The 13,499-nt window shown below is 35.4% G+C and overlaps 1 protein-coding gene across 3 annotated transcripts in view; it reads right to left on the bottom strand.

Moving 5' to 3' along the window:
• Nucleotides 1–9,196: 9,196 nt before the first annotated feature.
• l(2)37Cb (DEAH-box helicase 16 lethal (2) 37Cb) overlaps nucleotides 9,197–13,499 on the bottom strand; it is a 311,532-nt gene continuing 307,229 nt past the window's right edge. For all 3 annotated transcript variants that reach the window (XM_090410204.1, XM_090410206.1, XM_090410205.1), the window contains one exon: nucleotides 9,197–9,771. In XM_090410204.1, coding sequence (XP_090266330.1) covers nucleotides 9,640–9,771 — 132 coding nt within the window. In that variant the 3' untranslated portion in view covers nucleotides 9,197–9,639. The remainder of the gene's footprint in view (nucleotides 9,772–13,499) is intronic.

The raw sequence follows: 13,499 nt of genomic DNA, 5'->3' as shown, positions 1-13,499 counted from the left end.
CTTTGTCTGTAGGTATACTTTACTTTACTAGGGAAATATTATATTATAGAACAAGGTGATTTTCTATTTCCTTCCTTGTCCAATAGTATTCTTTGTCTGTAGGTATCACCCATTCAAATTGGGATTTATTGTTGGTTGCTTTAAACTTATGACGTGGGCTACGAGCACATAGCTGGTGTTATTACGTTAGTCACATCGTTTTGATATACATTTTGTTGAACGACGGCTTGGAAATCGGGTAGAACGTTTGGGTGGAATAAAAAAAGAGGTTACATGCCAGTAAGGATAATCTCTGTGACGAATCAGAACAAGTTATTGAATCAATATAGGAGCAGTAGTCTAAGAAACAAAGAAAGCTCTAGTAGTTACACCACTTTCTCTTTATTTTACTAAAGACCAAAGATTGAGGTTGGATGTAAAAAGGAAAGTATTCTTTGAGAAAATAACTTGCACGAGATTGTGATCTGAGTTACAGAGAGACGTGATCTCTGCAGTATAACCAGGAGGAGGAAAGATGAAGAAATGGAGTTTATAAACTAGAGAGTTATCAGGAATTTGAGTTGTCAGATGTACGAATTGCATTAGGTCAATACTCAAACTGAATTCTTCTGCATCTCATCCATCTGAATAAGTTTTGATAGAAAAGAGAAGCCAACAATTGGAGATTTTTTTTTGTCAGACTTCCCACCCCCCCCCTCTAAAAAAAAAAAAAAAAACAAAAAAAAAAAAAAACACGAGGTCCCAAGATCTATCATATGGCATTATTCTGTGTGGAAAAACGGCACAAAGAACGGAATTTGTTGATGTTTTTTTTGAAGGGCTAACTTTATAATTATTGGCTGAAACAGAGAAAGTAGTATGGTGAAAACATTTCAATGTAAGAACTGTATGATGAAACATTTCGTTGGAAAGAACTGGGTTCGAATCCCGTCTATGTAGGCTGACCATACTTCCTTTAGACAAAAACGGGACGGGACTTATGTAATATTCTGTATTCATGAAAAAGTAAGACAATAAAAAAAAAAGTTTTATTACATAAACAATTATTCTTCAGTGACAGAACCCATACAAAAATTTAGGTAGACGTAGAGCAGGACTGTATTTCAGGTAAGGAAATAAAGTCTATAGTTATGTCTTGAACACCACAATTTGGCAAAAAGTACTGCACAACGATTGGAAAAAGTTTGATGTCTTTTTTGTTTGATAAAACGTTGGTTATTATTGCTTCTGATTTTGGTTCGAAATTTTATTTACCAATGTCGACAAGCAGTCATTTGTGCGAAAACTTTGGTCGTCGCATACAGTATGATAAGCAACAAAAGCTTCACTCGCTGCAATTTTATCGCTTTCACTATCACCATAAATGAACTGAATCCAGACTTTTCAGCATCGTTATATTTCTGGCGATGTTGGCATACTACTTTTGTTCCATCGATACACAGCTTGTCCAGTTTAATCAATTTAAATTCTTTCTGGAGATCGTCATTAAAACTGCAGTTTCTCCTCTTTGATATTGCAAGGATAGGCTCAAAACTAAAAAAATATGAAATTTATTTAAAGCATCGGCATTGAATAACAAAGCCACCGTTTAGCATACAGGCAAAACAGAAGCGGCGTCTGAGACGTGCAAGTGTTGCCGACATGCATTTATTATTATTTTCTCTGAATATATCACTGCAGATATCGATATTTAGCATCGAACAATGCGACTCCATGGTTATACAAAATAATGGTATCCATGATATTGATATACGATTATAGGTTATGAATAATAACCTATAATCGTATTATTTGTTCCATCGCTACACATCTTGTCCAGTTTAATCAATTTGAATTCTTTCTGGAGATCGTCATTAAAAGTGCAGTTTCTCCTCTTTGATATTGCATTCATTTTTATAGGTTATGAATAATAACCTATAATCGTTTTTAATAAAAACTATAAATATTCTTTATTATTGACCAATATTAAAGAATATTTATAGTTTTTATTAAAAACGGGAAAATATGGACATTTTTATTAAAACGAAGGGACAGCCGGGAAATACGGTACTGTCCCGTTCAAAACGGTACATATGTTCAGTCTACATCTATGCTGTGAGTAATCTGTGGTCTTTTAAACCAGTTCTGAGTTATTTGGTCTCATACGGTGTAGAGGTTTTTATTCCTGGAAAATCGGATTTAACCATTCAAACCTGGAGAACTGACCATCTATAGGCGCGCGCGCACGCGCACACACAGACACATATATATCTATATATATTAGCGCTTAGGGAATGCAGATGAAGAGTGACGTACTGGCTACATTATTAAATTGTCATAACCCTTAATCAGGGGATTCTACGCTTTCCTAGTGGAAGAATACGTTGAAGATGAAGAAAGTGGCAGTAGTTGAGCAAAAGAGAAATAGGGTTTAGAACGAACGTAAAAAAGAATGCCAACTTTCGGCATTCTTTTTATTAAAGAGGAAGCAGCTATGAACATGAAAGTTTTGTCTGGATAGGCTAGATGAAAATCAACCCAAGAAGAGAAAATTGATCCTGGTTTCCAAGTAGAATATTATATGTTGTAATGGTATAAGTAGAATATTATAAACAGAAGTGGGAAGCAAGATAGGGCATTTTGGGGTATTAAAATTCATCCAAGTATCTTTTCTCCACAAGATAATGGCAAGGAGATTGGTGTGGTTTAAGGCATTGAGTACAGTGCCTTAAAGAAGCCAAAATAATTTGAACTTGGCAAGGTTTTGAGAATGATAGGAGGAATGAAAGGTATTACTATCAATAAAGCTGAATAAGATTGGATGTCAGAGAGAGAGAGGGATGCTCGTTGACTTATAGTAGGAGGTAGAGAAAAGCAAGAGACCTGGGATACACCATCATTGATTGAAAAAACTGGATGAAAGAAAGGATTGCCAGATTATGTGGTCGTCCATATGCATGTCATAAGGGGATGGTTTCTTTCATCCAGTAGCTTAAGGTCACAATTCCAATCCGATAAAATACCTTGAAATATCATATAATGGACAATCACTTGGGTTGCTCCAAACTTTTCCTTAGTATGTATATAAAAGTGAGGATTAAGCTAACAAAACTGGTTGTGAAGTGACAATGGCAGAATCCACATTGATGATAAGTAATTGGAGAATCGCCAAGTAACGAAGCAGTTAGTTCGTGACGATGTTTTTCATTATTTGTAAGAGGGTTGGGAAAATGCTGAATAAAAACCTACTACTAGGTTGTTGATTAAATGTCAGATGAGTATAACAGCTTGAAAACGCGAGCCAATATGGTTATTAATTCCGGAGCACAATCTTTCAATATAAATGGAAATACTCCATCAGAGCAATAGGTTTTCATATAAACGTTATCAAGGTCAGAGAAAGCATATTGTGTATAATTCATGGAAGATTTACCTTCGTTGTCTATAAGAGTTGGAGAAATAAACTGACAAGAAGTTTACCTAATATTTAGCCGATGTTAACGCAGAACCAACAGCATGTGAGGTAAGTGGAAACATGAAAGCAGGGGCTACATCGTGCAGCCTTGGCGAGTGATTACAAGGATCGACCGCCATTTGAGTAGGAGACAAGTTTAGTGTATATGGTCCGTAAAAGCCTGCTTTGGAATCGTTCTTTTTGTAGTTGTTACGACTGTAGTATAAACTTAGTGAGAGTTTTAGGTTTTGACTTGAACCATTGGCTATATTCTGAATTTTTGGTTTGGACTGCTTGGAATAATCGTTGGTAAAACAGGGCCTTGGATAATGGTAGATTGTTTTGAGTGTAGTAGAGAATAAAAATACTCCTCATAGCAAGAATTTCAGTTATTAGATCATAACAAGTGCTAAGATCAGAAGCAATAATCTAACCATAGACACAAAACACAGAAATCACGAACGCCATCCCAACTCTTACTTTTGTACAGCCACAGGATACAAGGCTGATATTGACTGAGAAAAGGACGATCTTTACAAAGATAAGCATTGGACAAAGTTATCATTCAGACCCAAGAGAAGAGCTAATCAAGTGTATCTGGAGGGAGAGAGATTTAAGAGGCGATTTGGGACATTGGAAAATGATGAGGATTACCTGGAAGTTGTGGTAAAGCATTTTTGTGACAGCAAACAGTTCAGCTTATCTTACAGCATGGTTTGTGCAACTAAAGGAGGAAAGCCAGTCTGAATTATGGGCGCTGGCATCACCAAAAATGATCTCACTACTAAAGTAATCAGACTGTATATGATCGACTTTCAGAGTTAGTCAAATAAATTCATAAAGTCATCAGAGTTAGGGGAGACTTAGACACACAAAGGATCAAAATAAGGTAAGGAAATCTTAAGTCAAGCATATAAAATAAAGGGGATTACAGGAGTGATAAATTAGTAGTCATGGCAAATCCACTCTTATTGCAAAAAACATCATAAGGTTCAGTGATAAATAACACATCAGGTTTGGATGTTAGTAGGTGCATGTCATTGATATTAGAATCACTTGCCTTATGGTTCCACATTGAGCCCTTCTTGAGAGAATATTCCTCTGGTTTTATAACATCCAAAGTCAAGATTGCATGGTCACTTTCCCCAATCAGAGGCAATGTGGCCACCTTGGTTGTGGATAGCTCTTTTGATCCTATGACCAGGTCCAATACTCTAGCACCCAAGTCCCCTCCATCACATACCGTTTCAAATAATTATCACTCAGTAGGTGTATAAATTTCATTTCCATTCTGCCATGTGATCTCTCCTTTCAACCTATATCTCCATAGATTCTTCAAGTGTCATCCCCTAGGAGGAGGTTGGCAACCATGTCACAGAACCACCTTTTTCTTTCTTTTGCTGCTCTGGAACATTTATGGTAATTCAAGCCAGTCCAGTCCTTAATATCTTCAAACCACATTCTTCTGGGGCTACCTCTCCCTCTTTTTCCATCCAATTTCCCTTCTAATATTATTTCATTAACGTTCTTTTCATTTTTGCTGTCTTTAAAACATCTTCGTTTTTCATTTTCTCTGTCCATTGTATTTTCAACATTCTTCTGATGGTCTACATTTCGAAAGCTTCTAATATTTTCTCTGCTTTTTTATTTAGAGTCCAAGTTCCACTGTTGTGGAGAAGGCTTGACCAGATATAGCATTTTATTAATCTTTTTCTTGTGTCTATATTAATGTCTCTGAATGTTAGAACAGTTTTCATATTGGTAAAGGCTTTTCTTGCTATCTCTATTCGTCTTTTTATTTCTTTAAGGGAATTTCCTCTGTCTGTCTGTAAACATTTGTCCCAAATATATAAAAGACTAAACCTGCTCAATTTTCTTTTTGTTAACAGGTATGTTTAGTTTCTTATTTATTGGTTCTTTTGACATAATCATGCACTTTGTTTTCTTTAGGTTAATAATTAGTCCCATGTTTAAGCTTCTGTTGTAAATTTCTGTGACTAAGTTTTGAAGATCATCTTCAGATTCAACTATAAGGACTGTGTCATCTGTATACCTGAAGTTGAAGTTCCCACCTCCGACTTTTACACCCTTCAGTTTTGAAATATTTTTAAAAACTTACTATATACATTGTACAGTAAGGGTGATAAGACACATCCTTGCCTTACTCCTTTTTTGATTTCAAAGTTGCCAGAACGAACGCTATTTCTGAATATCACAACTGAAAATTCAGATGAACCAGCTGTGGCAATATATTTATATAACTGATGATTTCAAGTAGAAAGCAGGTAGACATTCAAATTTTTGAATCTTGCACAAAGGGATCATGTAGTAGCACTCAACAGGATAAAAGGCAAACGGCTGCACTAAGTGAATTGTGTTTGAAGGAAGCACTTTTCACGAATTTAGGTTTATAAAAAATAACAGGTGTAATTAACTCTATATTTAAACCAAATTTTATTCATTCCTAGTTCAAAAAAAACCAGACTAAAAGTATACAATACATAGCCCTACCAGTCCTAATGCATGGAAGTGAAATCTGGACAATAAAACAAAAAGACAAACAAAGATTAATAACAGCTGAAATGAAGTTTATGAAAAAAACTTGCAAAGTATACTCTATTTGATCACAAAAGAAACGAAGAAATTATGAAAGAATTAAACCAGGAATCAGTAACAGAAAAAATTAAAAAATATAAACATAAATGGATGGAACATGTTCAAAGAATGAAAACAGAAAGATTATCAAAACAAGTCTTAAAGTACAAGCCATTAGGAAAAAGAAAACCAGGACGTCCTCTTAAAAAAATTCAACAATGACTTCTAAGGCCAGAACAGGCAACTCTAGGCCTAAATCCTTGATAGGCATGATGATGCTTTTCATGAAGGAATAAAACTGCAAACTTAGATGCCGTGTAATGTCTTATACACATCATCTAGATGATTTCACATAGGGAAGAATTACTGGAAAGCTTGAAGGAGGTTACAGAATTATTGATATTGGCAAAGAGTTTGGAATCTCACGCAGCACTGAATCCAGGCTTTGGGCATCGTTTCACACCGTGCGTTCCAGATGTTTGCTAAGGGGTCTACCAGGAATATGAATTTTTGTTAACAGCAATAATTAATTGACACACCACAGCAGGTCAGTTTGCAAGCAAGTTCCATTCAAGCACAGGTACACGGATATCTCAACAAACTATAGTAAGATGTCTGCGACAAGTAGGCCTATATCCCCGAAAGCCTGTAGTCTGTGTCCCTTTATCCACAGCTTGTCGTAGAGTAATTTTCAGCGTAATGTATTAATAAAAATTGGACAAGGCACCAATAGGCTAATATACTCTTTACAGATGAGTCGTTCACTCTTTCCTCCAATTCTAGACCACTTGATCTGCCATGAAAGTGGTACTGCTTCCCATCAAGAGAATGTTCTTGAAAGGGATAGTTATGGCATTGCTGGAGTCATGGTGTGAGGAGGCATTATGTAATGGACGTACCAAGTTATAAGTGCTGGAAAAAAGGACTATGACTGGTGAATGATACTGCAATGAAGTTCTTCAATGTAATGTTTAATCCTTCTGTGGTGCTGTAGGTGAAGAATTCATTTTATAGATGATAATGCCACATTGTACATGAGCAGTGGAGATAATTCTGGAGACCAAAGATATTAATCAAATTGAGTGGCCAGCATGACCCCCCCCCCCCCGAATTTCAACCCCATAGAACATGTTTATGATGCAATAGGGAGATGCAGAAAACAAACAAGGCCTTATCCTTGCTCTGAAAGAGGAGTCAGCCAATTTGCCTCAAGAACTCCTTGAATCATTTGGTAGGAAGTTGTCAGAACTGCATCACAGTTCGGGGTGGACATATTCCATACTGAAATGTCTCTCTGCATAGTTTTCTGCATGCACTGTACATTAATTCCTTAACTACGTCCTTAGAAAATTTGTAACTTTTGCCAAAAATGTACTGCAATTTAATCTGCATGAAATTTATAACATTTTTTGTGTAATATAATTTATTAGGATGCTGGCATAAATTTATGTCTACATTTGGCTGCAGTCATGAAAATTTTTTCATATACATGTAAAAATGAAGTTTGTTCTTAACTTTTGGACACCAGTGTATTAATTTACTAATGCAAGTCTTCCAAGATCATCCCTGGAAACCCCCCCCCCAGCCTATAGCAGCAAACAACGGTATATTTTGATATTTTGTTTTATTGACCTTGATCTCACGCCAGAATACCTCAAATGAACAACCACCTTCCTGCCTATCTCCTATTCTCTTTGGTGAAGTATCGCTCCACATCCTAACTTCTCTATCTTCCTTGAAAATACTAAATGTTTTGTATTCTATCCCTGTAACTACATCTTACACTGTTAGCCAAGTCTCATTCATGCTTATAATTTTTGGTGAGGTTGCACTAAGCAACCAAAACTCTTCCCTGAGACTTCTGGCATTAGTATATAGAAATTGCAGCAGCTCTTTAGGTCCACTCCCACAACCACCTTTACTACCTGAATTCACTATCCTATTCAATATTTCTGCTTAACAAAACTAGATTTTGCACTTGTTAGTCATTTTCATTCACTTACCTCATGGGTGCCTTTACACATTCACCTACATCCACTCAATTTGCTTAAGTTTTTCTGAAGTTGAGCTTTAGCATGCTCAGTGAACAAAGATCTCTCTAAATACCAAAACAATTTAGATGAAGTCTATCAGCATTATAAAAATCCTTCTTTCCATGAAACTCAGACCACAGGTCCACAAATCCTACATAATTCCTTCTGCACAACTTGCATACCGATTTGCTTGCTATCAACACCCTCCTCCTCAATTCACCTCTGAAAAGTTTAAATATAAACCATAATCCATCCAATAGTGCATGTGACTTCAATTACTAAGAATCAGATCAGAAAATGGAAGCACTACACAGCATCTGATAAAACAATTGTTTCATGTTACTGCCTCTCAGGTGATACTTTGTTTTGCAATGTGCACAGTGAGGTGCATAGGCATACAAATGCTTTTTTTCTTGTCAGTGATATTTTGATTCATATAATCTTTTGAAAATTTTACTGGGGATTTTGAGAATTGCATTCTTCAAATGGAGAAGCATACTCACTCATTACTATTCAGTAATTTAAATAATCCTCACTATGATTCATTTACTTTTTACTGCCCAAAAAAGTTAATTTGAACATCCTCAGGATTTTTTAATTATAGACAGTTTTTGCCTTTTGTTAGTTTTATGAAAATAAGACAACCTTTAGCTGTTTTAGTTTAATAAAAATGTTTTATGAAGGGTGATTTTTAAAAAATTTTTTTTATTTTTTATTTTTTAAATATTAGGGCTATATTTACAAATAAAATTATTTACCTCTGAAATACTGATCTGGAATGCTACATCCATAATTTTTCAATGCGATTTGTTATTCATTTTGGTTTTCTTTATTCTAAATTGCTGGCAAACCAAATTTACCTCTTTACAATAAATTGTCTTATATAAAGTTCCCTTTTTAGTTTACATTAAAAATCCTTAATAATGAAGCTCTTAACTATTTTTTGATATAATAATAAATGCCAAAACACAACTAGAGATAGCTTATAAAGTGTGTGTGTATATATTGCAGTGTGTGTGTGTGTGTGTATATATATATATGAATTATAATGCCATATGAGGTAAATGTTTTTTCTCAATACACATAATGCATTTTGATGTTTATATACAAAATTCTCTCTTATGAAATATATCATTACAAATGAAGTATAATTTTATATGGTCCGAACTTTGACATATGAAAATATATATTATATACAGATATATACAAATCATTTCGGTCATAATGTAGGTGATTTTGACAAATTTACCTTCGGTGCTTTGTTATATACATTATAAACAATATGATTTAACAGTCTTAGGCTGTCTGTTCATAATGATACACAATTTGTAGAAACATTCATCTCTTACTACAGCGAAAATTGCTGCAGAGAACTCAGTCATTATAACAAACTTCAATAAAGTTCACCAATGCCCCATAGCAACAATACAATTTTAAAGGATATTAAAGTATAGCCAATTTTTCACAATAACAAACTATTACTTTGGTCCTGATGAGTTCAATAAAATGAGTTGATCTTGCCTCTTCTCAGCTATCACTGTTTAACTCTAATTAGAATACATGTGGATGCTATGAGTATTATCTTTCCAGTTCTACTTTGGTTTTGCCAGTATTTTTTGGCATTTTCTTGTTTGATGAGTCCTCCAATTCCTTGGATTTATAATAATGAGGAGCAACTTCCAGTAGCCATTTACTCTCAATTTCTATCACCTAAATAGATGGATGAATATTATACTTGATTAGTAAGCAATTTCCATAATTAAGCTAGAAATTTAATTATAAATTACGAGGGCTGTTCAATAAGTAATAAGACTAATTTTACTGTCGTGAAACCACTCATCACAATATTAATTTCTGTGGAATAAAGAAATGTTGCGGTCTGTATTAACAAAAGAGGTTGATAGATGGTGCATACGGGTTGATGTGCCAGAGTGTAATGTGACTAAACGCAAGCTTGTTTCGGCACGCCTACGAGCCGCGACTGGTCTTCGAAATGGAAGTGTCCTTGGAACAGCGTTATGGGATTAAATTTTGTGTGTGTTTGCAAAAATCGACATCGGACACTTGTAACATGATATGCGAAGCTTTCCACGATGAAGCAATGTCGAGGGCAAGTGTTTTTCACTGGCATAAAACTTTTAAGGAAGGAAGGCAAAATGTGGAAGATCTTGAACGTGGGGGAAGACCTTCAACGTCCATCACAGAGACAATGATCAACACAGCAGCGATTATCATCAAGGAGGATCGCAGAATTACAGTATGCCAGCTGCATGTTGTCCTGAATATTTCTGTGGGAAGTGTTCACTTAATCATGGCTGAACATTTGGGACTGAAACGTGTTTGCGCCCGATGGATTCCCAAACTCTTGACACCAGAGCAAATGCAGCATCGAGTGGATGTATACACAGAATGGAAAGAAAGACTGGAACAAGATGGCAACAACTTCTTAAAACGCATCATTACAGCAGATGAAGCTTGGTTGTATCACTATGACCCTACAACGAAACGACAAAGCAGTGAATGGAAGCATCCATCTTCGCCTACCCCCAAGAAAGCAAAAACTGTAAAATCGGCTGGTAAAGTTATGGCCATGATGTTTTTTGACTATGAAGGCATTGTTTACCAACACGCTGTAGAACCCGGGAATACTGTAAACGGCTCATATGCTATGCGGATGTTTTACGGACAATGGTACAGCATGTCAAAAGGAAGTGTCCATTGCCGAAGAATGGCTTCTTATTGCAACACGATAATGCAAGGCCACATATTGCTGGTTGTGTAATGGACGTTTTGCAGAAGAACAACATAGATATCCTACCACACCCTCCATACAGTCTTGATCTTGCACCGTGCAATTTCTGGCTGTTTCCTCAGCTCAAGAACCAATAAGAGGCCGCCATTTCGAAAGCAACAAAGCATGTGTAAAAGCTGCGGAGGAAGTTTTGAAAGAACTCTCTCTCAAAAAAAAAAAAAAAAAAAAAAAAAAAAAAAAAAGGACTTTCACATGTGTTTAAGAGGTGGACGCAACATTGGGACAAATGCATCGCATCTCATGGTAGTTACTTCAAAAAAGATCATGTAAATGATGACGATTAAAGGTAATCTGTTTTCTGTATAAATATAGTCTTATAACTTATTGAACAGCCTACGTAAATTATTATTTTTTTTAAAAGTCTTTTTTGCATTAGTTGATGTATCTATTTTGAAACATTTTTTGTATGTAAAAATGGAAAAATTACTGAAATCAGTTGTAAGTGCCAGTAAGCCCTGAAAAATTTTAGTATTGTGCATATTTTAAAATTCACAACGAGGCAATGATAATCTGGACATGAAGAAAACTTATGATTAACACAAAACTCTGTACAATTTTTTAAAGGTTTAACATTGATATCAGTAATTTTTTTAATGTTTTCAACATGATGCCCTAATATAGTAATAAGAGATCTAATAATTATTATATCAGTTTGATTTTGTAGTAGTCAGCATTGTTAATTGTTCATAATTAATGGTACTGACTGTCAGCACTATTAAAAAGTTAATATGTCAATTAGTGCTATGAGTGTGAGGAAACCAGGAAACCCTGCCCTAGAGACCAAACCAATGCTCAAATTATCCTAATTTCATCAGTGTATAACTGAATCCTGTTACATAAAATAAATTCTGGTTTTGTACATTGCATCTGATCATCCTAGCTGCTCCAATGACATTCCAAAGCTCATCCTGCATGTTATATTAGCTATGCTCATCAAATGGCCACACACACACACACACACCTGGTTTATTTTGCCCAATATCCTGGATAGTGGTTATCCAAATACTGCATGATATCAAAGTGCAATGGGCAGGAGACCATCATCCAGTACTCATACTGCCTGCAATGTTGGCAACAGTTTACTGCTTGTAGTCATGCAATTATTTCAACAGAACATTTAACAGGAAGCTCCTGATAGCTCATCTAGTGTCTCATAAAGGAAATGGAAGGAGACCACCAATCATTCCTGTCCAAACATATATTACAAATTGTTGTTTGTAATATACGTTTGGGACAGGAATATGAATTTTCATCAGATAAATATGCATACTGGTGATACACATATTCAAAATCCCATTCCATATAAAGTATACTTGAGTCATCATTCCAATTACAGTTATGAAAAGTTGAATAAACTGCAACTTGCTGCAGTAGACTGAATTTATTCAGACATCTTTATATAATCTGTTTCTGGACAAATTTATCACAATGATTAGCTATCATAGATAATAATTTTCATCAAATTAAAAATTTTACTGAAATATAAAATCTTTTAAATTCATCAATTCTACATCCTCATTCAGTACAAAGTTTATATCATATAAACAGATGAAAAATGGCTTTTGTTTTAATCTTGTCTTCAGATGCTGGTAAGCCTAACCGTGCTGCATAACTTCAATTAGCTAATGACTTTTAATTCAGGCTCTGGGCATAGTTTCAAACCAATGTGTGTTCCAGACATTTGCTAAGAAGTCTACCAGGAACATGTAGTCAGATTTTTGGATTAACAGCAAAATGTAATGAATACACCACAGCAGGTCAACTTGCAAGCAAGCTTCATTCAAGCACAGGTACACAGATATCTCGACAAACTGTGGTAAGATGTCTGTGACAAGTAGGTCTATATGCCCAAAGGGCCTGTAGTCTGTGTCCCTTTATCCACAGCTTGTCGTAGAGTAATTTTCAGTTGTAATTATTATTATTATTATTATATCACACCTCCAAGGAGTCCAAAGACTCATCGAGGGAGGACATCTACTCTACAACTCTTCGTCTCACCATTCCACCAACCGTCATCATCTAACACCAACGCCATCTACCGCCGACTACCACCACTAGTACTTTCACAGACAATCACAAACATCCATGCCCACGGTGGGATTTGAACCTGCAGCCTTTTGGGTGGAGAGCGGATACGCTTCCCATCAAGAGAATGTTCTTGAAAGGGATAGATATGGCATTGCTGGCCACTCAATTTGATTAATATCTTTGGTCTCCAGAATTATCTCCACTGCTCACGTACAATGTGGCATTATCATTCATAAAAATGAATTCTTCACTGCAGTATCATACAGAGAACAGGAGAGGGTGTTGTAGCACTAACTTTTGGAGACTGAGAGAGAAGTCAGAGATAGCTGGTCCAAGACTATCATTAATTAAAAGTAATTCAATTTCTTAAAGAAATTTTAAGAAATTGAAGTTGATAATGTTTAAGCTGATAAATGTTGCTGTGTGCTTAAAATCTGAATAAAGAGACTAAATATACTATCATACGAAGCACAGTGAAATAGTTGTATGTAGCTAAGGTGACCCTGAAGTTACTGAAGAAGTTGTTTCAAAAACAATCTGAAATTCTGTTCTTTATCTTTTGTGATGTTCATAAATATGTTTGCAATTGTCTTTTTCT

Source organism: Typopeltis vanoorti, chromosome 20, assembly GCF_054136105.1.
Source record: "Typopeltis vanoorti isolate ZY-2024b chromosome 20, IOZ_Tvanoo_1.0, whole genome shotgun sequence".
Taxonomy (NCBI): Eukaryota; Metazoa; Arthropoda; class Arachnida; order Uropygi; family Thelyphonidae; genus Typopeltis; species Typopeltis vanoorti.
The sequence above is the reverse complement of the archived record's forward strand: the minus strand, read 5'-3'. Positions and strand labels throughout refer to the sequence as shown.